We start from the raw sequence: 22,236 nt of genomic DNA, 5'->3' as shown, positions 1-22,236 counted from the left end.
GCCTAAATGGTTCCTGCTAAGATGCAGGGGGCCAAACACCCACCCCCACAGCAGCATGACCCCACAGCTTCACCAAGAACTCATGGCTAGGAGCCCCCAGGTGTGTGCTGAGATGGGGAAGGCACAGGGACACAGGGGACACACAGACACCTACCGGGCGTCCCAGCACGCCAGGGAAGCCTGGCAAACCCTGCAAAGAACCACATCAGTCAGTGGGCAAGCAGGAACACCCCACTCCCACACAGCCCTGCCTCCCTCCCAGGGATGCCCCCCATTCCTGGCATGTGGTACCCAGCCAGGGTGCTTATGGGGGGTAGGTGTGGGGGGAGGCCCCCTAAAGGCCTGCAGGGCCTGCCTGGGGTGGGGGGAAAGGAGATGAAAGAGGCAGGAACACTCCCACTGGTGTTGGTGGAGGCTGGTGTGGGACCACAGGACCTTTCCCCACTCCCAGCCTGCATCCCTCCACCATGTCCCCACTCACCGGCTTCCCCTCGGGGCCAGCCAGCCCTCTCTCACCAGGGAGACCCTGGAGCAAGAGATGGAGACAAGGTCAGTGCCAGGCAGGGGGCTGAGGTCAGTGCTAGGCAGGGGAACAGTGCAGTACTCACTGGGGCACCATCCCTGCCCTTCTCACCAGGCTCCCCTCGGTCACCCCGCAAGCCACCTTCACCCTGCAGTTGGGACAGGCACAGAATCACAGGACAGGCAGGGACCTTCCCATGATGTTTCAGGACCTGCTGACGCCCAAAGAGGGGTGCCCCCAGCAGTGCCCCCATGCAGGGCTTTGCTCCATGAGGCTGCTACTTTGGCAATGGGACAGTTATGACCTCAGACCTTATCTCCTTTGGGTCCCCGCTCGCCCTCGACTCCAGGCTCACCCTGTGTTGGGAAGACAGATGCCATCAGCCCCTCTACCCTGCCATCATCCCCAGCCCTAGCTGATCATGTTGCCCTGGCTCAATTGCCTTGGCTGCCCCCCTCCTCCCTGCCCAGCCACACACCTTCGCTCCCTTGGGTCCAACGGGGCCACGCTCGCCAGGAAAGCCCATCAGGCTGCCCTCCACCACATCTGCCTGTGGGCAGGGAATAGTCAGGGCCAGCACCCAGGGGACCCCAGGAAGGGGGCAAAGCCCTCCCCAAGACCCTGTGCCAAGGGACTGGACATGACTATCCATCCCCAGAGGCGCAGGCTGGCATCCTGAGGATGGTCACCAGCAACAGCCATCACCTACCTTGGGTCCTGGGGGTCCTTGAGGTCCAGGCAAGCCATCCCTGCCCTGGGAGGGTAGAGAAATAGCTTGAGTACCAAAGAGGACAACAGGGCATGGGGGAGCAGAGCCATCCTGGTATGGCCGCTCCTGGCCTCCACAGGGCATCTGCCAGCCCGTTTGAGAGCCCTGTGTCCCTTCGAGAGGGACACAACACAAGGGGAGATGGAGTGGACCATCTCCCTCTCCCAGCTCACCTGCTCACCTCGGTCGCCCTTCTCGCCCCGGTCGCCCTGTGAACACAACGTGATGGCTGTCACAGCGCTGTCCCCAAGCCCCTGGACCAGGTGCCCCAGCCTCCCCCTCACACTTCCACACACACTCACCTTCTCACCGGGCCGCCCGGGTTCCCCCAGCTCCCCAGCCCGGCCTGGCACCCCGGGAATGCCTGGCTTGCCAGGCTCCCCAGCCTGCCCGGGCAGGCCCTCGGGACCCCGTTCACCCACGGCCCGGCCCATGGGGCCTTGGGGGCCAGGGGTGCCTGGGTCCCCCTTGTCACCTTTGGGTCCTCGTTCACCAGGGAAGCCTAAGGAGCCCTGCAAAAAATAAGCTGTGCTGCAAAGCAAGCCCTGCAGTTGTCAGTCCCCCCGAGCCTCCCAGGGCTGAGCTGGCTGCACACCCCTCCCAGCCAGAACAGGTACCACGAGTGGGGCAGCATGTTGGGGCTTGACATCGAGCCTGGCTCCACTCACCTCTCGGCCTGGGGGCCCCCTCTCTCCTGGATCCCCCCGACTGCCCTTCTGGCCCCGCAGTCGCTCCGACACGGGCAGAAGTGAGTCTGAGCTCCCATCATAGGCACCCGTGAGCTCCTTCAGGGATGAAATCTGGGAGGGAGGAAAGACACACCAGTCAGGACATCAGTGCAACCCAGCTGTGGCAGCATCCCACAGCCCTGCTAAGCTGCTCTGGATTGCTCAGATCTCCCACCACCTCCCATGTCCCCCTCCTGCTGCCATGTGGCAGGAACAAATCCCAGCCCAACAGCCAGGAAATACATACCTTGATGCCAAGCGCTTCCAGGCTACGTTCGACATTCTGCAATAAGGACATTAAAAACCAAGTGGGTGTTAGCCTGCTCCCACTGTCAGGGCTGTGGACAGTCCTCTGTCCCCCAGAGCTGATGTCTCAGTCCAGCAGTAAGGACAGAGACTCACCACTGCAGTCCCAGGGTCTCCACGTACTCCAGGGCTACCAGGTCGCCCCTAGGTTTGCAGAGAAAGAGGAAATGAAAAGACGTGCAGAGGTGCAGTAGGTGAGGTGAGCAGTGCTGGTGCCGACCTCAGAAGGCTTCAGAGTTAACACTTTTGGTGCCGCCTGAACAGGGGCTGTGGTTGCCACCACCCTGGGGTGCTGGCAGCTTGTAAGGCTCAGTGCTGGGTACTCACCGGCTCTCCTTGCAGCCCAGGCTCTCCTGGGTCCCCCTGAAACAAAGCAAAGGGGTCAAGGGGGGCAGAGTCAGGCTGCCTGGCACCGACTGCAGCACCAGGGTCCAGCCCTGTCATCTTGGGAGCCTGCCAAGGACTTGTTCCCTCTGGCACAGGGCTCCCCAGACCTTTGCCTTGAGGGGCTCTGGGGCAGGAGCACACTTACCTTTGGTCCAGCCACCCCACGGAGGCCTGGGGAGCCCTGAAACACACAGAGGGGACACAGTGGCACGCAGAACCCATGAACACAGGGCAGTGCCCTGAAGGAGCCGTGGACAGGGGTCCTGCCTGACTCCGGGGTCTGGTGCTGGGTGGCACTGTGGGCTCGAGAATTACGCACCTGGCCTGGGGGGCCGACCTGCCCTGGGACACCGGGAAGGCCAGGGGGGCCGAGAGGGCCTGGCACACCTCTGTCCCCCGGCTCGCCCTTGGCACCGCTGCGGCCCTGATGAGAGAGCTGTGTCACCCCCAGGACCTGGGACCCAGGTCTGTCCCTGGAAGGGACATGTACCTAGCAGCTCCCATCAGCACACTCCTCTGCAGGGAGTACTCACCTCTCTGCCAGGTGGTCCTGTATCACCTTTGTCTCCCTAACCAGGAGAGAAAGGAGTTAGAGGGGTGCTACCCCATTCACATGCCCCAAAATGATTCTCCTGGTCCAGGCAGGGAGGAGCCACCAGACTTGTGGGGATCACAGGGGGACCGTGCAGGGACCACACAGGGACCACCCATGGCTCATCTCCTTACCTTTCTCCCATCCTCTCCTGGCGTTCCATCTTCTCCCTGGGGACAAAGGCTGCCAGTCAGAGCCCAACTTGACCATCTCAGCATGGGCACCACACAGGACAGGGGGTTGGCTCAGAGCTTTGCCACATCCTCCCTTTGCCTTTATGTTGTACTGGGATCACTGTCCCTCAGCAGCCCTGGGAGAGCTCCAAAACCCAGCCCTGGTCCCCCTACTCACGTTCTTGCCATTGAGGCCGGGTTTGCCATCCTCACCAGGTTTGCCCTGGGAGGAAGAAAAGGCAGTGAGAGAGGCCCCCTAGCTCTCCACCAGCCAGGGGCCCCTGGGCCTCACTGCAGCCCCAGGGTGCAGGGAATGGGGAGCTGGGCACAGGGCAAGCCTCGGAAGATGGACCCAGCTGGGATTCAGCAGAGGGCATGGGGCAGGATGTGTCCCAGGGTGGAGGGTGGCTGGTACTTACAGGGATGCCAGGTGGTCCCAGTGGGCCCACAGGACCAGGTGGTCCCTGCTCCCCACGCAGCCCAGGCAGCCCCTGCAGGGAAAGGAGATGGAGGGAGCACAGGGCAGCAGGGCATCCATCTGCCCCAGCCAGCTCTGGGAGGAGGGAGTATGACTGGGACAGTGGCACGCTGCTGGGTCGTTCCTGCTGCACTGCCCCAGACCAAGAAGAATGGAACAGGACATCAGTGCCTTGCAAGTACAATGGCCCCAGCAGGAGCACAACCAAAACCTGCCCTCTCCGGAGGTACTTACATCTCGGCCAGGGTCCCCCTGCTTCCCCGGGTCCCCCTGCAGACAAGGAGAAGGTGAGAGCAGGGACACCCCTATCCTGCCAAAGGCCCCCCCAGGAACATCCCCAGCCTTGAGCAGAGGGTGTCCAGGGGAACAGCTCCTCCCACACCATCGTCCCTCTATCCCACAGCTCCCAGCTGCACTGCCCAGGGACAGCCATGTCCCCCACCCCGGACCATGCTCACCCGCAGCCCAGCAGGGCCCGGTGGCCCAGGCTTGCCTTCCAACCCATTGCGGCCATCCAGACCTGGTGGGCCACGGTCTCCCTGTAAGAGAGTAGGGCAGGAGTGTTGGAGCTGTGAGATGGGATGGGGGTGTCATGGGGCAGCCCCCAGCCCCAAGTCCCCTCACCTTCTCTCCTGGAAGGCCTCGGTCCCCAGGGTCACCCTGTGGGGTGGGAAGAGCAGTGAGCATCATCTCCCATGAACAGTAGATGAACAGGGCACAGGTCCCCTACCCAGATCCCTGTGGGAATGGGGACACTCACCCGTGCGCCAGGGGAGCCACGGGGGCCCTCCACACCCTGCAAGAGAGAGACACGCTCAGCACTGGGGCAAGGGGGGAATAGGAAGGGATCCTGGGTGCTCACCAGCCACCCTCTGCACACCAGGATCCCCAGCTCTCCTGCAGAACATCATCGCCTGCCGTGCTGTCCCACCACTTCCCGCACCAGGGACCCAGCACCTACCCTCTCTCCAGGCAGGCCAGGGGAGCCGGAATCGCCGCGGGCGCCCTTCGCGCCATCCTCGCCAGGGTCCCCAGGGTCCCCCTGCCAGGGAAGGGCATGGTGGTCAGAGGGTACTGCCCTGTGCTGAGCCCGTGCCTGAGCACACGCTGAGCACCTCTGTGGTTTAAGGGTGGGATGATAGCAAGGGTCTCAAAATAAGAGATTGAAAAAGAAGTGTCTGGACTCAACACAGCCCCTGAGGGACCAGAGAGCAGTCATAGAAGAAATGCACTGGGCAGCACTGCTGAGCCAGGAGCCAGCTTGGTCATGGCTTGGGACCATGATGCCACCCAGCACAGAGCACAGCCCGAGGCCAAAACTGCCCTGACCTAAGCTGGGCCATAAATGCAGAATGCCAAGAGTGTGGGGTGCTGCCACAGGACCCCTGTGGGGCTGGGGAGCTAGGAGCATGCTGGCTCCTTTGGGGACCTCAGCCCTACAGGGACCTTGCAAAATGGCACCCTCCTTTCAGCACTGCGCAGGAGCGTCAGTCCACATGTCCCCCAGATCCCACATGTCCCCCAGATCCCACATGTCCCCCAGATCCCACATGTCCCCCAGATCCCATGTGCCTCTCAGCTGTGGTGCACATCAGCTCCACATGGCAGGGGCTGTTTCGGGCAGAGAGGGCTTGATGGACCATGATCCCAGTGCCCAGGCAGAGTCCAGCAGGGGACAGAGAAGGGTATCCCAGCACCAGCATCCCAGGGACTCACTCATTACCTTCTCACCCTTTTCCCCCACTCCTCCAAGCCCCACATCGACCTGTGGGGCAGAGAGGAGCTGTCAGAGCACTCGGGGCAGGGCAGCAGCCCGTGGGCAGGGAGAAGAGAGGGCAAAGCTTACAGTTCGTCCTGGGGGTCCAGTAGGCCCCTGAAAGAAGGGCAAGGGAAATGGGTTAAGAGGAGCTGGCATGGGCCCAGGGAGGGCAGGACTGTCTCTGAGGCGGGGGCCACACATGGCCCTGCGTCACTCACCGGCTCTCCACGGTCACCCTTGTTCCCTGGTGCTCCAGGGCTACCCTGTGGGAAAGAGGGACTGGGTGAGAAGGGGAGAGAATGGGGGACCCGTGGTGTGGTGGAACCCCTGGGGTAAGTGTGGGTGCAGGGCGATGGGGTGCGAGGTGTGGTGGTGCCCATGGAGCAGTGGGCACACACGAGGGGGTACTCACGTTCCTGCCTTCAGGACCTGGGTCCCCTGGGTCACCCTTCTCCCCAGGGAGGCCACGGTAGCCAGGGAGGCCCTGGTTGGAGGGCAGAGGTGTGCATTAGCAGGAGCCACCCCAAAGGCCACAGGCATCTCCCCTACTCCAGGGTGTCCCCCAGCCCCGCACTTACCCGGGGACCCCTGTCTCCAGGTTTGCCAGGTGGACCAGCTTCACCCTGTGGGGAAAGAGGGGGTGAGTGGGGGGCAGTGGAGAGGGGGACAGTGGTCCTGGTGGGCCCTCACTTACCGGGGTGCCTTCATCACCCTTCTCTCCTGGTTCTCCCTGTAGCACAGGTCAGCAGGCACCGGCCAGGGTAGAAAAGCACAAGTCACCAGCATCCCCCTGCTCCCTGACAGCCCCTCATCTCCTCGGGGCCACAGTGCCCCATGGCCCCTGGTCCCACCTCCCTTTTGCCCCATACTACCTCCTTGCCTCGCATCCCAGTCTGCCCCGGGGTGCCCGCTCGGCCCGGCTCCCCCTTCTCCCCTGGCTCCCCTGGGTCGCCCTGGGCAAGGGAAGAGGCAACAGGTCAGGGCAGCATGGGGGCAGCACAGGGGCTGTCAGGGGGAGAAGAGGCACAGCCTACAGGGACAGCCCCTCCAGAGTCCGATGGACAGATGGATGGATGGACAGATGGATAGAGGGCAGAGCTTCCTGCAGTGACAGTACCTTCGGGCCACTCCTGCCTGTGAGGCCAACGATACCCTGGTTGTTGAAGAGAAGAGCATGTGTCACCAGGAACCTCAGTGACCCCGTGCCAGGGTAGGGACCAGGACCATAAGCCAGTGCCCTGGGGTGCACTCAGACTCACCCGATCGCCCTGCTCGCCTTTGGGACCGGCTGGTCCCGGGATGCTCAGGCCAGGGGCGCCCTAGACACAAAAGGATGCAGCGTGGAGCAATGGCACAGGCACCATGAGTCCAGGGAGGTCTGTGCTATGTGCCCTGTGCTTTCCATCCTCAGGCAGTACTCACACGGGCACCTTTATCTCCTGTATCGCCCTTGGGGCCAGGAGGTCCTTCTGGTCCTGGGAATCCTCTGTCACCCTGGAGCAAACAAAATCAGCACGCCAAACCACCCCTTTTCCCCACTGCAGCTGTGGATAGCCAGGCCTGGGACTAGGACAAGCATCCCCTCAGGTCAATGCCCAGCTGTGCAATCCCCCTCCCAGGCCATGGCCATGCCCAGAGGATGCTGTTGCAGGACAGGAGGGCACAGCTAGGGCAGGGTTACCTTCTCTCCTCCAACACCAGCCACGATAGGAGCCTGGGGGGGAAGCAGAGGAGACCGTGCTGGGTGCTGCCCGTTGCTCCCTGTCCTGGGGCTGGGACAGGCAGAGGTGGACCCGCTGGGCAGCATCACTTACTGGCTTGCCAGGTGGTCCTGGATCGCCCTGTGGAAACACAGGTGTCATCGCCAGCCCCTTCCCCACCCATCCCTTCCACCCCACTGGGACCCCACTTTGCCCTCACCTTCTCTCCACGGGGGCCAGTCAGCCCTGGAGCTCCCTGTGGCAAGAGAAGAGACCTCAGGGGCTGGAAGTGCCTGGGGACATGCCCCCAGGGCATGGCAGCCCCTGCTCCACAGCACCATGACCGCTGCCTCAACTCACCTCTCTGCCTGATGGCCCTGGGCGCCCCGGGGCTCCTGTCTCACCCTGCAGGAGAGGAGGAAGAGGAAGGTGTCAAGGGAATCCTGCCACCCCATTCCAGGGTGGCTGCTCCAGCGCAGAGCAGGCATCGCTCCAGCATGGCTGGAGTCACCCCAGCACACTTACCTTCTCACCCTCAGGGCCCGGCACACCACGGTCGCCCTGCAGAGCAAAGTAAAGGAGGGTTTCAGGGAGCCTTCCTCCCTCCATGCCACACTATTCCCACCCCACACTGCCCCAGAGCCCTTCAGAGCCCAGCTGAGCCCCAGAATCCCATCCAAGACCACTGAGTTCTGACAGCAATCCCCAGACACAGCCGCCACGGAGCCACAGGGACATCAGGACCTGACAATGCTGTTGAATGGCACAGTCCCTCTCCAGTGCCATCTCACCTTCTCTCCCGTCTCTCCCAGCTCTCCTGGCGCCCCACGGTCTCCCTGGTGCAGGAGGAAAACAGGGTCAAGGGCAGCAGGACCCATGGGGGGACATCATGGGTCCTGACACAGAACCCAGAGCCCTTCTCATCCTGCCGAAGGCAAGGTGAGAGCATCCCTTCAGTCCCTGCACCACTCACCTTCCTGCCCTGCTCCCCTGGTGGTCCCCGAGGGCCCTGCAAAGGAGGGTAGAGACTGTCTGAGGCTGTCCAAAGCGGGTGCCCTCGGGGCTTGGCTCACCAGCATGGCAGCTCCTGTTCGCCTTACCTTCTCTCAGGAAACTCACCCGATCTCCTGGGTCCCCGGGGCGGCCAGGTGACCCTGGGAAACCTTCTGTGCTATCACCCTGGGGATTAGGAAAGGTGACAGCCACTCCCATGACAGGGGGATGCCCATGAGGTGGGGATGGGAATCCCCCCTGGAGAGTGGTGTGAGGTCCAGCCCCAGCAAGGGAGCATCCTCTCTTACCTTCTCTCCCTTCAGGCCGGGGGGCCCGGCAGGTCCCCGGGGCCCGGGGTCCCCAGGCAGGCCCTGCAAGACAGAACAGCTCAGCCCCTGGGGATGCAGCTTGGTCCTGGGGACACATGGCCACTGCAGCCCTGCTCCCTTCTGCTGTCCCTGCTGGCCTAGGGGCCGGACTCACCGGGGATCCAGGCTCCCCTCGAGGTGCTGCCCCATCCACAAGTCCAGGGGGTCCCTGCAGAGACAGGGTTCAGCTCCTGTATGGTTGCACTGGGGGCTCAGTCCTTCCCAGCACCCTAAAGGGCTGCAGTGCCCTTGGACATTCAAGGGACCTCCATCCAGGAGAGCAGAGGAGTTAGGGAAATGCAGAGACACTCACCCTTTCCCCTCGGTCACCCTTTTCTCCCTGTGAGGGCAAAATTGCAAATAAGGGCATGTCCATGCTCTTCCCATGCCCTACTCAAATAGAAGGGGAACACACTGGGCGGAGCCCATCATCAGTGGTATCAGGGCACGTGCACACCATGTGCCTCTCCCCACACTGCCCAGTGCCAGCCACAGCTCACGCAGGTGTAAGTGTGTGCAGATACAGCTGGTGGGGGCACAGCCCACAAGCAGGACCAGGAGGAGTCCACAGGGGAGCAGCTCCAAGCTGCTGGCTGTTCTCCCATCCATCTGCCCACACATCCTCCCAGCCATTCCCATGCAGCACCAGGAGGATGTACCTTTACAAACTCTCCTGGAGGTCCTGGTGGCCCCATGGGTCCAAGTGGACCAGGGGGGCCTGGATCACCAAGAGGCCCCCGTGGGCCGGGGATCCCAGGGGGGCCGGGGTTGCCCTGGAGGACAGAGATGCTCCATTAGCTGGGCCTGTGACGTGGGCTGGGGGTTCCACATCCATACCCCCTGACCTACCGGCACACCTGGCTCCCCTCTCCGGCCTGGCAGCCCCTGTTCTCCGTCTGTGATCACCCTGGCCTCTCCCTGAACAAGGACAGGGAGGAAAAATCAGTGTTCCCATGTGCCCTGTTGTGCCCTCAGTGCAGGACAGGGGCCACAGTGCCACAAGACCAGGAGTCTGGCAGGGAGATGGGGAGACCCTGGGGTCACCCAGCCACCAAGTATCAGGAGATGCCAGGGACCAAGATATGCCCACCAGGGTCCCCACTGCTCCCCAGGGACCCCCATGGGGCAGCCCCTGCTCATCACCTACCGGTTCGCCTTTCTCTCCCTTTGGACCAGAAAGTCCCATTGGCCCCCGTGGTCCCTGGGAAGGAAAGATGAGAGTGAGAAGGGGTGTTGGGTGTGAGTGAGTCCGGGGAGGGCTTGAGGCCATACTCACAGGATCCCCTCGGGGACCAGGGACTCCCTGGATGCCCTGGAAAACAACAGCTCAGGAGGTGAATGCATGTCCCTGCCAGCTGGGGGAGCAGGGATGGGATGGTATGGGATGGGATGGGATGGCATGGGATGGCATGGGATGGGAGCTCCAGCCAAAACAGGGAGAGATAGTCCCTTCCCAGTACACTTGGCCTGGGTACACACACAGGAGACAGCAGTGACTTTGCCAGCTACTGAGACAGTACAAGGAAAAGGTAGGCAGAGGTCGGGTCAGGGAGCAGGCGGGGTGATGGGAAGAGCTGACCATGCAGCAGCAAACCCAAGGGACATCCCCACTCACCGGCTGCCCAGGTGATCCAGGATTCCCTGGGCGTCCAGGGCTTCCTGGTGTTCCATCGGCTCCAGGGAATCCCTGCAGGACAGAGAAGTATCACACCAGCACCTGATGTTCTCCAGCACTGCCAGACCCCCCCAGTGCCCCAGGCAGTGCTGCTTCTGGCACTGGGAGCCCAGGGCAGCCCCATGGCAGAGCTGGGTTCAGGGGTGCCTTTCCCCTGTGTATTGAGCTGGGATGTGAGGGACCAGTGTGGGGCTGGACTGGGGCTCTTCAAGGGGATCCCTCCTCCAGCCTGGGTGAGGAGGAGAACAGAGGGATGAGGGGCACAGAGAGACCCTGGGGGTCAGGTTATTGTGCCCAGGAACCCTGGGGTTCCTGGGTGAGGGAGTCAGCTGTACTCACCCTGTCCCCCTTCTTGCCTAGACGCTCGATGCTCTCTCCTGGTGGACCCCGTGGCCCTGGGGGTCCTGAAGGGCCAGGCAGCCCATGGCGACCCTGGAGGGAGAGTGGAGAGGATGGGCTGGGTGGCAGGTGGTGGTCAAGAGGTGCTCCCTGTCTGCCCCTGTGGCAAGGGTTGGACAGGTTCTTGCCCCACTCCCACCTGCTGGCAGGACAAAGGGACAAGGGAACAACAAGGAGATGGGAACTATGTCACTGCCCCTGCCAGAGATCTGTCTCCCATCTCCCCCCCTTCAGCAGGATATTACCGGCTGGCCAGGGGGGCCTGGTGGTCCCACCCGTCCTTGTTGTCCCTGCAGAAACAAAGCCAGTGGTGAGCATCCCCTGTGGGCTGGAATCAGTGTGGTTTAGGGGATGCAGATGCCCCCCAGAGCCATCAGCTGGGTGGGGACACCAAAGCACTCACTGCCTCGCCACGGTCTCCCTTCTCGCCCTGCAAGGGGACAGAGGGAAGGGGTTATGGGCTGGCACCCCAGCTGTTCGACTCCTCGCTGGGCAGCTTCCTCTGTGCATGGCAGACAGTGGGGATGCTCACCTTGGGGCACTGCATAGTGCAGGGCTTCGGCTTTGGCTCTGGCTGGCAAGACAAGACAAGCCTGTGTGAACCCAGGGGTGGGAGAACCCCCTGGCTTATATAGGGCTGCCCCCAGTCCACACCCCCTGAGGCACTCTGACCTTACCCTGGTGGAGATGATGGTGCAGAGGTCATCGGTGAGCTCTCCCTCCAGCTCTGCCAGGTTGTCACCATGGTAGATGTACCGCGGGTCCTCGCTGGTGACCATGCGCCGGAGCTGCTCCCGGTCTGCCCCCTCCAAGCCCACCGCCAGCACCTGCACCCCTGAGCAAAGAGCACCCTCAGCACCCCACAGAACTCCCTGCACACCCTGCTGGGATCCCATCCATTCTCACCCCCAGCCTTGACATCCCTGGCTGCAGCGATGGCATCGTCCCCAGAGGGGCCATCAGCCAAGACCACCAGCACTGCTGGCACCCTGGGCCGGCGCCCTGCGCCAGGGCTCAGCAGGTAGGTCCTGGCAAAGGTGATGGCTGCCCCTAGAGAGGGAGAAGGAGGAGGGGACAGTCAGCAGGATCCCGGCAGCCACTGCCCCAGCTCCCAGTGCAGCCCCTCACCGATGGCATTGCCACTGGGCTCCTCATAGCGCATGGTGCGGATCTGTTCCAGCACGGCGGGCAGGTCACTGGAGCGGTTGAGGAGCAGCCAGGGCAGGCTGCGGTAGCTGTATGTGGCCAGAGCCACCTGCAAGGGTGCAGAGGAGCAGTGGGCACCGTGGCCCATGCTCTCTGAGCCCCCACCGCTGCAGCAGCACCCTACCTGGGTGCCCTCAGGGCCCAGGCGCCCCAGGGCAGACACGGTGTTGGAGAGAAGGGTGCGGACAGCATCGGCACCCGAGGAGCTGTCACGGGTGCCATGCACCAGAAAGACAACATCACCGTGGGCATCCCTGCAGACTGTGGGCAGGGAAGGGGTGAAGCCACCATCAGAGGGGAGACAAACCCAGCCCATCCCCGCAGTGACCACACCGTACCTGTACGCTCGCTGACAGATGTCTCGGTGCCTGGTGCACTCCCCAGGAGCGGGCGGAGGGTGAAGGTGTAGCGCTGGCCCAGGCGCAGCCCGGAGACCTGCTGGGAGCTGGCAGCGCTGGGCAGTGTCCGCCCCTTCTCCCCACCAGCTGCCGCCCAGGGGACAGTCAGGGGGATCAGCGTGCCCCCATGGGGATGCTGCCCCCCATCCTGGGGCCACCCATTCATCTCACCTGCAGGAGGGCTCCAGGAAAGGACGTAGCCAGAGGCACCGGGGACTGGGGTCCAGGTGAGTGTCACCGAATCTCTCCGCACCTCCGTCACCCGCAGGCTGGTGATGTGGCCTGGGGCAGCTGCCAAGGAGGAGGAAATGATGTCCCAGCCCCATGGGGAAGCCCTCAGCCTGCTCCCAGCTCCCTCCCCAGCCCAAGGCTGGGACAGCCCAGTTCCTGGGTGCCCCTCTGGGCTCAAGCCATGTGTCAGGGAGCTGATGTCACCTTGGGACCAGGCAGTCCCTTACCAGTTATGGCAGTGACAGTGGCTGGCTCGCTCTCCCGGCTGCCAGCCAGGCTGGTGATGCTGATTTGGTAGCGCCGGCCTGGCTCCAGCCCCGCCAGGTCATAGGATCTGGAGGTGGCTGGGAGTTGCTGGCTGCGCTGGGGCCCCCCTACAAGGGGCAGAGAGAGGTTAGCAGGTGTGGGTGGGGGCTGTTGGGTTTGCAGGAGTGCTGGCCGGCCACGCTCACCTTCAGCCAGGCGCCAGACCAGGCGGTACCCCGTGCTGCCATCCGCCGGCAACCAGGCCAGGCGCAGGCGGTGCTCCGAGGCTTCTGTCACCTGGAAGCCACTGACAGGGGTCAGTGGGACTGCCTCCGCTGTGGGGCAAAGGGACAGGCATTAGGGGCAAGGGTGCCCAGTGCCATCCTGGAATGCTGTCACCTGCTCCAGCACTCACGGGTGGTGACGACAATGGAGACGGGGTTGCCCTCTCGGTTGCCAATGAGTGCCGTCACCTTCACAGTGTAGGAGACACCTCCCTCCAGGTCAGGGATGTCAAAGGAGTTGGTGTGTCCAGGAACTCGCTGGCTATTCTCCGAGCCCCCTGTTGAAGACTGCGGCATCAGCCCACCCACCCTGTCACACTCACAGCCCAGCCCCATCCTCATCCCACATTACCATCCCTACGGCTCCACACCACACGGTAGGCAGTGGCTCCTGGCACACCGACCCAGGTGACACGGGCAACGTTGCTCCTGGATGCCTGGACCTCCAGCTGGGTCACTGTCCCCACCTGCTCAGGTGCTGTGACACCAAGGGGGTCACTGTCACCAGGGTTCACAGCAAGTGGCACCAAACAGCACTGACGGGCAGGAGGACACCTCACCTATCCGTCCCGTGGCAGTGACAGGGCTGCCCTCGCGGCCATCCATGATGGCCGAGACACTGACTGTGTAGACGATGCCAGCACGCAGCCCCTCAATGGTGAAGGTGGTGGGGTCAGCAGGGAGGAAGCGGGATTGCTTCAGACCTAACACAAATGGCTGGGATAGGAAGGGCTCCACCAGTACCACCACAGCATCTCACAGTCCACACACTCACCGTCACTGCCTCGCCACGTCAGCAGGTAGCCCCCAGCGCCTGGCAGCCCTCGCCAGGTGACCCGTAGCTGGCTGGGACCGGCCTCTGTCACCCGCAGCTCCGAGATGCTGCCCACAGCTGGGTACTCTGCACCCCCCCATGGCACCACAGCGTCACCTTGGGGAATCCAGAGGGACCCCAGAGCCACCCTGCCACCTCAAGGGGTTGCAGGGGGATAGAGGACAAATGCATGCTGGAGTGGGAAAATCCAGGACCAGCAATCCTGGTGCCAGATGTGGACTTACTGAGGCGGACGGGGAGCGTGGCAGCACTGCCTTCCCGGCTGCCTGCCAGCGCCGAGACACGCACCAGGTAGGTGATGCCCTCCCGGAGGTCACCCAGCTCCAGCCCCGTCTGGCTGCCTGGGATGCGCCTCGTCCTCTCCGTGCCATCTACCGGGAGCGGGACAGTGCGGACCCTCAGTGTCAGCTGGTCAGAGTCCCCCAGGTGCCACCCCTGCCCCTGCCCACAGACTCACCCTGGTTGTTGCGCACCACCACTTTGTACTCGGTGGCACCAGGGACGTTGGTCCAGCTCAGCCGCACCCGCCTGCCTGATTCCTCAACAAGCCGCAGGTCTGACACAGCACCCACGGGCCCCTCCACACCTGCGAGGGGACACGTGAGGCACAGCTGGAGCTGCACAGCCTGGACAGCACAGCCCCTCATAGTCATCCTGGGCCATGACCAGGCAGCTGAGGGGTCTTGTGGCCAAGGGGATCCCCAAGCTGAGCAATGCCATGTGGGGGACAACCCAGGGGACCCACAGCAGTCACTCACCTGTCTGGAAGGTGGTGACGGGGGTGGCCACCTCCCCACCATCATAGAGCGTGTAGAGGGTGATGCGGTACTCGGTGCCTGGCTTCAGCCCAGTCAGCTGGTAAGTATTGGTGCTGCTGGGGAGAGACACTGTTCTGGGGGGCTCTGGTCCTGTGGGGAGGAAAGGGTTACTGCCAGCTGCTGGAACGGAGGGTCCTCAGGGGCAACGGGCACCCTGAGCCCACCTGTGGCTCTCTTCCACTCTAGACGGTAGCCACGGGCATCATGGGCACTGGTCCAGAGCACCTGGATGGATGTGGGACCCAGGATGTTGGTCTGCAGCGTCTGGTCCGTACCTGCCTCTGCAAGAGGAACCCCATGGGCCAGGCTACCCTGTGCCACTCTGCTGCCAGCCACAACGCCAGCAGGTCTCCAGTCCCCACACACAGCAGGGTAGGCAGCATGTGGGGCGATGGCAGACGGTCCCGGCCTCATCCCAGGGCAGAATACAGGCCAGCAGAAGGATGGCATCACCTGTACCAAACACCTACCTGTCCTCTGCCGCACGGTGGCTGTGGGTCCCTCCAGTTCCCTGAAGAGCGGGGCCACTGTCACCACATAGTCAGTGTTGGGCTGCAGCCCCACCAGAGCGTGTGACGTTCGACCGGCATCCAGGTCCACCCTGTGCTTGTCCTGCCCTGTGGGAGCCAGTGCAGCAGTCCCTTGGGGGCTTTGGGCAGCAGGTGCCACCAGCCCCCTCCTGTCCCTCCTCCTAGGGGCCACAAGCTCTGGGACAGGCACCTACCTGCGAGGGTTGCCCAGGAGAGCCGGTAGCCGGTGGCACCACTGACAGGCTGCCAGGCCAGCAGCATGCTCTGTGCTGAGATATTGTGGACAGCCAAGTGCTGCACACCCACTGGATGTCCTGCGGGAAGAGAGGTGCCTGTCCATCCCCCACATGAGAGGGGCAGGGTGAATCACCTTCGTCTGCAAACTGCCTGCTTCAGGGGCAAGAAGCCCCTCTTGCCCCTGCTGACAGATGCTGAATTGCATTGAGGTCACTGAGCGCAGCCCGCGCCCAGGCGGCTCCTTCAAAGCACGAAACTCCTGCAAAGTGGAGCTCAAAGCCTTCCTCTTAATGCCTTAAATAGTTTCTATGGGTTAAGACTGCCTGGGGCAGCTGAAGGAATTGGTTTGCCAAAATTTGAGGCTTGTAAAGGTGTTGCCCCGGGGGCCTCACCCTCACTTCTACTCACTTTCCACCACTCTTTCCTGGTGGAAACCACATTTTCCTCCTGCAGAGCACCACACTCAAATTAAAAAAAAAAACACCACTGCATTTTTTTCAGTCAGAATTTTTTACGTCATGCGAGGAAAGCTCTGGTCGACACACTCCCAGAAGGCTGCAAAGGAAATTGGAAGCACACAGCGCTGCACCCTGCCCTGGGACCAACTTTTGGGGCTCAGAGCATCCCCTTGTAGTCATGCTTACCTCCATCCCACCCCCACAGGCAGCAGTGGGCCTGGCAGCCCCATCCCAATGAGGCACAGTGACTGGAGGGACTGTGCTGGGAACCCATCCCTAACCCTGGCTGAGCCCAGGGCCAGGCAGTGCTTACGTGTCCGGGCGGTGAGGGTGGCAGGGACAGCAGGCTGCTGTGCGTAACGGGGTCGGAGCATCACCACGTATTCCGTGTTGGGGCGCAGGTTGCTGAGTGTGGCTGATTGTGCACTGGCCCCCAGGCTCTTCTCCTCCCCCTGGGCTTCTCCTGAAAGGACAGCAGAGGAGTGTGGGTGGGCGCAAGGACATGGAACACACCAGGCCCGGCAGGGAAGGGGTGTTTATGGGCTGGCATCCTGCCCTGAGGATGCCAGTTGTTGCCAGGGGTGGGGAGTACCGGGAGAGGCTGGGACATGGGCCAGGGCAGGGGCACCCCTTGGATCACCCAGGGCCAGGGTGGGGCTGCCAGGTGTGCAGCTTCAGCCCAGCCCCTGGCTGGGACGGGGGTCTGCTGCCTGCCCCCCCCCATGCAGCAGTCATAGGGGCAGATATGTGCCTGTGCTCCCAGCCCTGAGTTGGGGTGCACACATCAGGCCCCTGGCCATCAAGCACACCCAAGCACATAGAATCATAGAATCATAGAGTCGATTGGGTTGGAAAAGACCTCCGAGATCATCGAGTCCAACCCTTGGTCCAAATCCAGTCCATTTACTAGATCATGGCACTCAGTGCCACGTCCAATCTGCGTTTAAAAATCTCCAGGGATGGTGAATCCACCACCTCTCTGGGCAGCCCATTCCAATGCCTGATTACTCTCTCTGTAAAGAATTTTCTCCTGATATCCAACTTAAATTTCCCCTGGCGGAGCTTAAGCCCGTGCCCCCTTGTCCTATTGCTGAGTGCCTGAGAGAAGAGACCAACCCCCACCTGGCTAGAACTTCCCTTCAGGTAGTTATAGACGGTGATGAGGTCACCTCTGAGCCTCCTCTTCTCCAGGCTAAACAACCCCAGCTCCCTCAGCCTCTCCCCATAGGACTTATGCTCCAGTCCCTTCACCAGCCTTGTTGCTCTTCTCTGGACCCGCTCCAGCACCTCAATATCCTTTCTGAACTGAGGGGCCCAGAACTGAACACAATACTCAAGGTGTGGCCTCACCAACGCAGAGTACAGGGGAAGGATCACTTCCCTGCTCCTGCTGGCCACGCTATTTTTGATACAGGACAAGATCCCATTGGCCTTCTTGGCCACCTGGGCACACTGTTGGCTCATGTTGAGCTTCCTGTCAATTAGTACCCCCAGGTCCCTTTCTGCCTGGCTGCTTTCCAGCCACTCTGTGCCCAGCCTGTAGCCTTGAGCCTTGTGCATGAAGCCTCCAGGAGTACACAGGCTGCCTCCACAGCCCTGCACACACGTGTGCCCCACAGCCCACGCACGCGTGCTGGCTGCTGCAGCAAAGGCAGGCGTGCACACACCCGCAGCACTCTGGGCACGCATCCCTGCATCAACCCCCATCCATGCACTCTCCGTGCCCATGGGGCTGCTGTGCAAAGGCAGGGCATCCAGGCAGCACCGACCCTTGTAGGACCATCCCCTCACCTTGCACAGTGTAGCTGAGGCTGTAGCCCTGGGGGAGCTCAGGGCCAGGCTGCCAGGCCAGTCGCAGGAAGGTTGGTCCAGTCTCCACCACGCGAAAATCCAGCATGGAGCCAGCACGGCTTTCTGGGGGCAAACAGGAGCAGGGATGAGCTCCCGGCCTCATGTGCTGTGGGCACCCAGTGCCTGTGCTCGCCCCTGTCCCCAAGTGTATGGACACTCACGGGTCCGTGCTCGGCTGGACACTGACTCGCCGATGCTGTTGGCATACTGGGCGGTGACAGTGACCAGGTACTCCGTCCCCACACGCAGTCCCCGCAGCACAGTGCTCGTCTCCCGTGGCCCCAGACTCACCTGGGCAGGAAGAGTGTCACCCCCTTGCCATCCCTAGGTCACATGTAGAGCCACCAGGGACCCCCAGGAACTCTGAGCAGCCAGGTAGGAGCACTCACCTCCTGCCTCTCTGCCATGATGGGCTGTCCCAGCCCCGTCAGTGGCACGTGTTGCACCCGGTAGCCAGTGACGGGACCGCTGGCTGCCGTCCAGCGGATCCGCAGCTGGTCAAAGCCCCGCTCCAGGATCTCCAGGTTGGAGGGGCCAGTGTGGGTTTGCCCATCTGTGGGGAAGCAAGGGCTGTCGGTTCCAGGGTGCATGAGGCAGAGGGGAGACCTTGCTGGGGCAGCACAGACATGTGTCTGTTGGGATGGGATGGCCAGGAGGGCATTTTGGGTAGGGATGGGTGCTAAGAGTGCACCCATGGTGAGCACAGCCTGGCTCCTGTCAGGGAGGAGGATGGGGGCCCATACCCAACAGACGCAGAGTGCCCCCGACACTCGTGCACACCCTGCGTGTCATCAGTGGCACCAACGTGCTCAGCAGCTTGAAGTCACCAACATAGAAGAAGAAGGCCTCGGTAGGTGTTGAGGCCACACGAATTAGCTCCTTGTGGTCAGCGTTCTTAACCCCTGGAAGGGATGGAGATGATGGGTGAGGGAGGGACCCGAATCAAGCAGGAGACCCCCTCACGTGGAGCTGAAGCCTCGCTCACCCACGGCAAAGATCTTGATCCCCTGGCTCTTCAGCTTTGCTGCCGGCCCCTCGGCATCATCCTGGGACTTGCCATCTGTGATGAGGATGCAGATCTGTGGAGGTCGGGCAAGAGATGTGAGACCCAGCACGGGGCCCATGGACCGAGTACTTCTCCCCATGTTGCCAGAGCCTTGCACGTACTTGGGGGACCCCGGGCCGGAGCTGTGTGGGGCCAAAGAAGTTGTCAGCAACGTAGCGGAAGCCAGCACCAGTCCGCGTGTTGCCGCCCTTGTAGCTCAGCTGCTGGATGGCCCTCCGGACACTTGTGCCATCAGTGTGCTGGGAGAAGGTGAACTCCACCCTGGGGGGGTGCAGAGGGACAGTGTCACCTCCCAGCCCTGCCACCTTGTTGCCCCACATGCCCCCTCCCCAGTGCTCACCGTGGGTCGTCACTGTACTGTGCCACGGCAAAGCGCACCGCCTTCTCACCCACCACCTGCACAAAGGGCCCCACCAGGTCATCCATGAAGGTGCGGACGGTGCGGAAGTTGTTCCTGCCGATGCTGGATGAGCCATCCACCAGGAAGGCGATGTCAGCCTCTAGCACATCCTCGCACACGGCTGTGGGGCAGTGACAGTGCTCAGGGTGTGGAACAGCAAAATGGCACGGTGGTGCTGGCCCTCTCTCATCATCCCACCTCTCTCATCATCAACCCAGTGCTCAGCACCCACCTTGGCTCCTCTTCTGCGCCATGGCAGGCAGGGGACCCAGGAGCAGGGGAAGCACAGCCAGGAACAGGTGCTGGCCGCTCATCCTGGGAGCCTACAAGAGAGGATGCTGCCACCATTGCCCCACAGCAGCCCCACACCTCGGGGACAGCAGTCCGGGAGGTTCCCAGCACCACCTGTGCCAGGACGCCTGGCAGCATTAGGAGGGCGGGGTGCCAGTGCCGTCCCAGGCACCCCACGGCGCAGGGAGAGCCCCGCTTCAGGCCGGGGCAGGCGGGCAGCAGCTGGCCCGTGTACACCCGGTGGGGTTGCCCAGAGTGCGGGAGATACGGGCAGCGCCTGGCCCCACTCTAGCCCTCCCGGTCCAGCCCGGGCTCTGCCTCCCGCCAGCCCTTCCCCTGCCCATGCCGCGGCACCGGCAGCAGCGCACCCCGGCCGCCCCTGCCTCCCAGTCCCCCCACCGCCCGCAGGGGCTCCCTCCGCCCCAGGAAAGTGCTCTAGGGCAGCGGGGAGCCAGCGTGGGCAGCCCTGCCCACCAGCCCCACGCCCCGCCGCTTCCCACCCACGCGGCGCCGGGGCACACCTGGCCCGACACCCCCGCGATGGCCACGGCGGGTCCCAGCCCCAGCACCGCCCGGCCCGGGCGGAGCGAGCCCCGCCGCGGGAGGGTGGGCGAGCGCCCGCGGGTGCCCGCGCGGGAGGCTCGGTCGCCCCGCAGCGCCGCCCGCCCGCGGCGGGACCCCCGGCCCGGCCCCGCGCTCACCCGCCGTCCCCGCGGGGACGCTCCGTCCCGCACCGCTCCGCGCCGTTCCGCGCCGTTCCGTGCCGAGCCGAGCCGGGTGCAGGCGGTGCCAGCGCGCACCGGCCCCCGGCGCTCCCGCCCCTTTATGGAGGGCGGCCCGGAGCGCGGTCCGGGGGGGGAGCGGAGCGGCGCGGCCCCCGCCCAGCCCGGCCCCCCCAGAGGGCTTTTCCCACCCGCTCCCCTGGGAGGGAAGAAAGGGAAGCGGCTCCTCGGGCTGTCCCCCATCAAGTGCCGCCCTTGGCTGCACCACGCACAGGGGCTGAAGGGCTCCGAGGCCGGGATGAAGCAGGAGAGGGCTGGACCCCGGGGAGCGTTTCTGATGGACTTTCTACCGGGACCTCGTTGAGGGGCCGAGTGGACTCCAGTAAGGCCCAAGGCAGTTTTCCCTCCAGCATCTGCATCCTCCGGGAAAATGAGCAGCTCTGGGACCTGCCAGCCAGGAGCTGGCTGCTCATCTCCATCCATCTCAGGAGAATGTGACACCAGGGCCTCACCTTGGGCAGAGCTGGATGGAGCTGCCACAGGGACCTGAGCCCCTGACCCCCTCCGTGTTAGAGGCTGACTCTGAGCGCCAGCCCTGGGAAGGACGATGGTGGTGAAGGGCTGCTCCCCACACCAGCAGAGCTCCCACAAGGCTTCAGGACCACCAGGCCTTGGCTGGGACCTTTCCTGCCCCCACAGCTTGGGGGCAGGAGCACGTAGGGCTCTAGTACCCACGGTTCTTGTACAGGAACTGCCCTGAAGCCATCTGTGGGGCATCCTCCTGCCCTGCTCTAGACATCATCTCCCAACAGTTATCAGAGCAGACCAGTACCTGAAACCTACCCCAGAGCTGGAGAAACTGTCCACTGAAGATGTGGCTGCAGTTGCTGGGAGGAGGCAATAGGGAAAGGATGCCCAGCAAGGTGAGCAGGGACCTCATGTTGCCCTGGTCTCACTTCCTGCCCACCCAGTGACTGGTGGAACTGTGCCCTGGGGCTCCTCCACAGCCCAGGGTGCACCCCTGACCCTCAGGGCGCCCCTCACCCCCAGAGCACCCTGTGGGGCCACGCTGCTCCTTGGGGCACATCACACTGCACCCCATCCTCCCCCCTGGTGTCTGTGCTCACCTGAGGCTGACCCTGGCTCATGGCCCTGCCCTGCACCTCATGCCACCTGCGCTCTGTCCCCTTGGTCACCCAACATTTCCCTGTCCCCAGCACCTCACATACCTGTGCCCTCCCAGCCACCGGTGCAGAGGCTCCCCTCCGGCTCCTGGCAGGGCAGTGGGTAGGTCCCGGGGCATCTTCTTGCAGGCAGCAAGGAGAGCGACAGTGGGGGTCGCTGGGACCCAGGGCCACCTCACAGCTGGGGGCCCGGGGCAGGGCCACCGGCCACGGAGCAAAGATGCTCCAGGGTCGGCTGTAGGCAACTTTCCCAGGCACACGCTGTTCCCGAGCAGGGGAGGAGTGGCGATGCCCCAGCTCTTCTTAAAGGCGCAGCAAGCAGTGCATCCCCTCCTCTTCGTTAGCCCTCCTCTCCTTAGACCCCAGCCCTGGCCCCCACACTTGGCCGGGGGGTTCCGAGGTTCACCGTGGTCACAGGTTTCCCCCTGCCTGCCCCAGCCCTGTGAGTCCGGCCGTGAGTCCCGCATCCTCAGGTCAGGACCATCCCCAAACCCTCCTCCAGCCAGAGCTCGTTTAATGAAGACAAGGCAGCCTGTCCCAATTAGACAAGGGGCTTCGTTAAACAGGGAGCGGAGGGGCCTGCCAAGGGCGCTGTGTCTGGCCCCGGGCCCGGAGCTGGTGGAGCAGCC

The 22,236-nt window shown here is 63.2% G+C and overlaps 1 protein-coding gene across 1 annotated transcript in view; it reads right to left on the bottom strand.

The window, feature by feature from the left end:
• Window positions 1–21,853, bottom strand: part of COL7A1 (collagen type VII alpha 1 chain) — a 31,977-nt gene extending 10,124 nt beyond the window's left edge. The window contains exons 1-81 of the mRNA XM_027726673.2: window positions 21,653–21,853; window positions 19,643–19,733; window positions 19,351–19,531; window positions 19,112–19,271; window positions 18,930–19,023; window positions 18,688–18,846; window positions 18,334–18,497; window positions 18,106–18,235; window positions 17,885–18,007; window positions 16,407–16,556; window positions 15,593–15,712; window positions 15,339–15,485; window positions 15,033–15,149; window positions 14,809–14,958; window positions 14,508–14,636; window positions 14,275–14,421; window positions 13,991–14,146; window positions 13,776–13,919; window positions 13,568–13,693; window positions 13,347–13,493; window positions 13,138–13,266; window positions 12,913–13,059; window positions 12,626–12,745; window positions 12,395–12,541; window positions 12,181–12,317; window positions 11,979–12,105; window positions 11,757–11,900; window positions 11,528–11,685; window positions 11,383–11,424; window positions 11,254–11,280; window positions 11,096–11,140; window positions 10,791–10,883; window positions 10,392–10,463; window positions 10,053–10,088; window positions 9,924–9,977; window positions 9,626–9,694; window positions 9,436–9,549; window positions 9,090–9,116; window positions 8,892–8,945; window positions 8,717–8,779; window positions 8,535–8,594; window positions 8,389–8,424; window positions 8,207–8,251; window positions 7,941–7,976; window positions 7,776–7,820; window positions 7,636–7,671; window positions 7,530–7,556; window positions 7,397–7,429; window positions 7,138–7,209; window positions 6,975–7,034; window positions 6,833–6,868; window positions 6,588–6,668; window positions 6,410–6,445; window positions 6,294–6,338; window positions 6,128–6,199; window positions 5,934–5,978; window positions 5,803–5,829; window positions 5,680–5,721; window positions 4,918–4,998; window positions 4,717–4,752; window positions 4,581–4,616; window positions 4,415–4,495; window positions 4,191–4,226; window positions 3,898–3,969; window positions 3,657–3,701; window positions 3,440–3,475; window positions 3,247–3,282; window positions 3,033–3,137; window positions 2,859–2,894; window positions 2,654–2,689; window positions 2,423–2,470; window positions 2,268–2,303; window positions 1,961–2,092; window positions 1,595–1,804; window positions 1,466–1,501; window positions 1,233–1,277; window positions 1,002–1,073; window positions 835–879; window positions 609–671; window positions 482–526; window positions 155–190 (exon numbers count right to left, since the gene is read on the bottom strand). Coding sequence (XP_027582474.2) covers window positions 155–190; window positions 482–526; window positions 609–671; window positions 835–879; window positions 1,002–1,073; window positions 1,233–1,277; window positions 1,466–1,501; window positions 1,595–1,804; window positions 1,961–2,092; window positions 2,268–2,303; window positions 2,423–2,470; window positions 2,654–2,689; window positions 2,859–2,894; window positions 3,033–3,137; window positions 3,247–3,282; window positions 3,440–3,475; window positions 3,657–3,701; window positions 3,898–3,969; window positions 4,191–4,226; window positions 4,415–4,495; window positions 4,581–4,616; window positions 4,717–4,752; window positions 4,918–4,998; window positions 5,680–5,721; window positions 5,803–5,829; window positions 5,934–5,978; window positions 6,128–6,199; window positions 6,294–6,338; window positions 6,410–6,445; window positions 6,588–6,668; window positions 6,833–6,868; window positions 6,975–7,034; window positions 7,138–7,209; window positions 7,397–7,429; window positions 7,530–7,556; window positions 7,636–7,671; window positions 7,776–7,820; window positions 7,941–7,976; window positions 8,207–8,251; window positions 8,389–8,424; window positions 8,535–8,594; window positions 8,717–8,779; window positions 8,892–8,945; window positions 9,090–9,116; window positions 9,436–9,549; window positions 9,626–9,694; window positions 9,924–9,977; window positions 10,053–10,088; window positions 10,392–10,463; window positions 10,791–10,883; window positions 11,096–11,140; window positions 11,254–11,280; window positions 11,383–11,424; window positions 11,528–11,685; window positions 11,757–11,900; window positions 11,979–12,105; window positions 12,181–12,317; window positions 12,395–12,541; window positions 12,626–12,745; window positions 12,913–13,059; window positions 13,138–13,266; window positions 13,347–13,493; window positions 13,568–13,693; window positions 13,776–13,919; window positions 13,991–14,146; window positions 14,275–14,421; window positions 14,508–14,636; window positions 14,809–14,958; window positions 15,033–15,149; window positions 15,339–15,485; window positions 15,593–15,712; window positions 16,407–16,556; window positions 17,885–18,007; window positions 18,106–18,235; window positions 18,334–18,497; window positions 18,688–18,846; window positions 18,930–19,023; window positions 19,112–19,271; window positions 19,351–19,531; window positions 19,643–19,724 — 6,669 coding nt within the window. The 5' untranslated portion in view covers window positions 19,725–19,733; window positions 21,653–21,853. The remainder of the gene's footprint in view (window positions 1–154; window positions 191–481; window positions 527–608; window positions 672–834; window positions 880–1,001; window positions 1,074–1,232; window positions 1,278–1,465; window positions 1,502–1,594; window positions 1,805–1,960; window positions 2,093–2,267; window positions 2,304–2,422; window positions 2,471–2,653; window positions 2,690–2,858; window positions 2,895–3,032; window positions 3,138–3,246; window positions 3,283–3,439; window positions 3,476–3,656; window positions 3,702–3,897; window positions 3,970–4,190; window positions 4,227–4,414; window positions 4,496–4,580; window positions 4,617–4,716; window positions 4,753–4,917; window positions 4,999–5,679; window positions 5,722–5,802; window positions 5,830–5,933; window positions 5,979–6,127; window positions 6,200–6,293; window positions 6,339–6,409; window positions 6,446–6,587; window positions 6,669–6,832; window positions 6,869–6,974; window positions 7,035–7,137; window positions 7,210–7,396; window positions 7,430–7,529; window positions 7,557–7,635; window positions 7,672–7,775; window positions 7,821–7,940; window positions 7,977–8,206; window positions 8,252–8,388; window positions 8,425–8,534; window positions 8,595–8,716; window positions 8,780–8,891; window positions 8,946–9,089; window positions 9,117–9,435; window positions 9,550–9,625; window positions 9,695–9,923; window positions 9,978–10,052; window positions 10,089–10,391; window positions 10,464–10,790; window positions 10,884–11,095; window positions 11,141–11,253; window positions 11,281–11,382; window positions 11,425–11,527; window positions 11,686–11,756; window positions 11,901–11,978; window positions 12,106–12,180; window positions 12,318–12,394; window positions 12,542–12,625; window positions 12,746–12,912; window positions 13,060–13,137; window positions 13,267–13,346; window positions 13,494–13,567; window positions 13,694–13,775; window positions 13,920–13,990; window positions 14,147–14,274; window positions 14,422–14,507; window positions 14,637–14,808; window positions 14,959–15,032; window positions 15,150–15,338; window positions 15,486–15,592; window positions 15,713–16,406; window positions 16,557–17,884; window positions 18,008–18,105; window positions 18,236–18,333; window positions 18,498–18,687; window positions 18,847–18,929; window positions 19,024–19,111; window positions 19,272–19,350; window positions 19,532–19,642; window positions 19,734–21,652) is intronic.
• Between the last annotated feature and the right edge of the window lie 383 nt (window positions 21,854–22,236).

The sequence above is a fragment of the Pipra filicauda genome, unplaced genomic scaffold (genome assembly GCF_003945595.2).
Source record: "Pipra filicauda isolate LSUMZ 115617 unplaced genomic scaffold, ASM394559v2 scaffold165_size2600900_pilon, whole genome shotgun sequence".
Taxonomy (NCBI): Eukaryota; Metazoa; Chordata; class Aves; order Passeriformes; family Pipridae; genus Pipra; species Pipra filicauda.
Note: the sequence above shows the minus strand (reverse complement) of the source record. Positions and strands in the feature narration are given on the sequence as shown.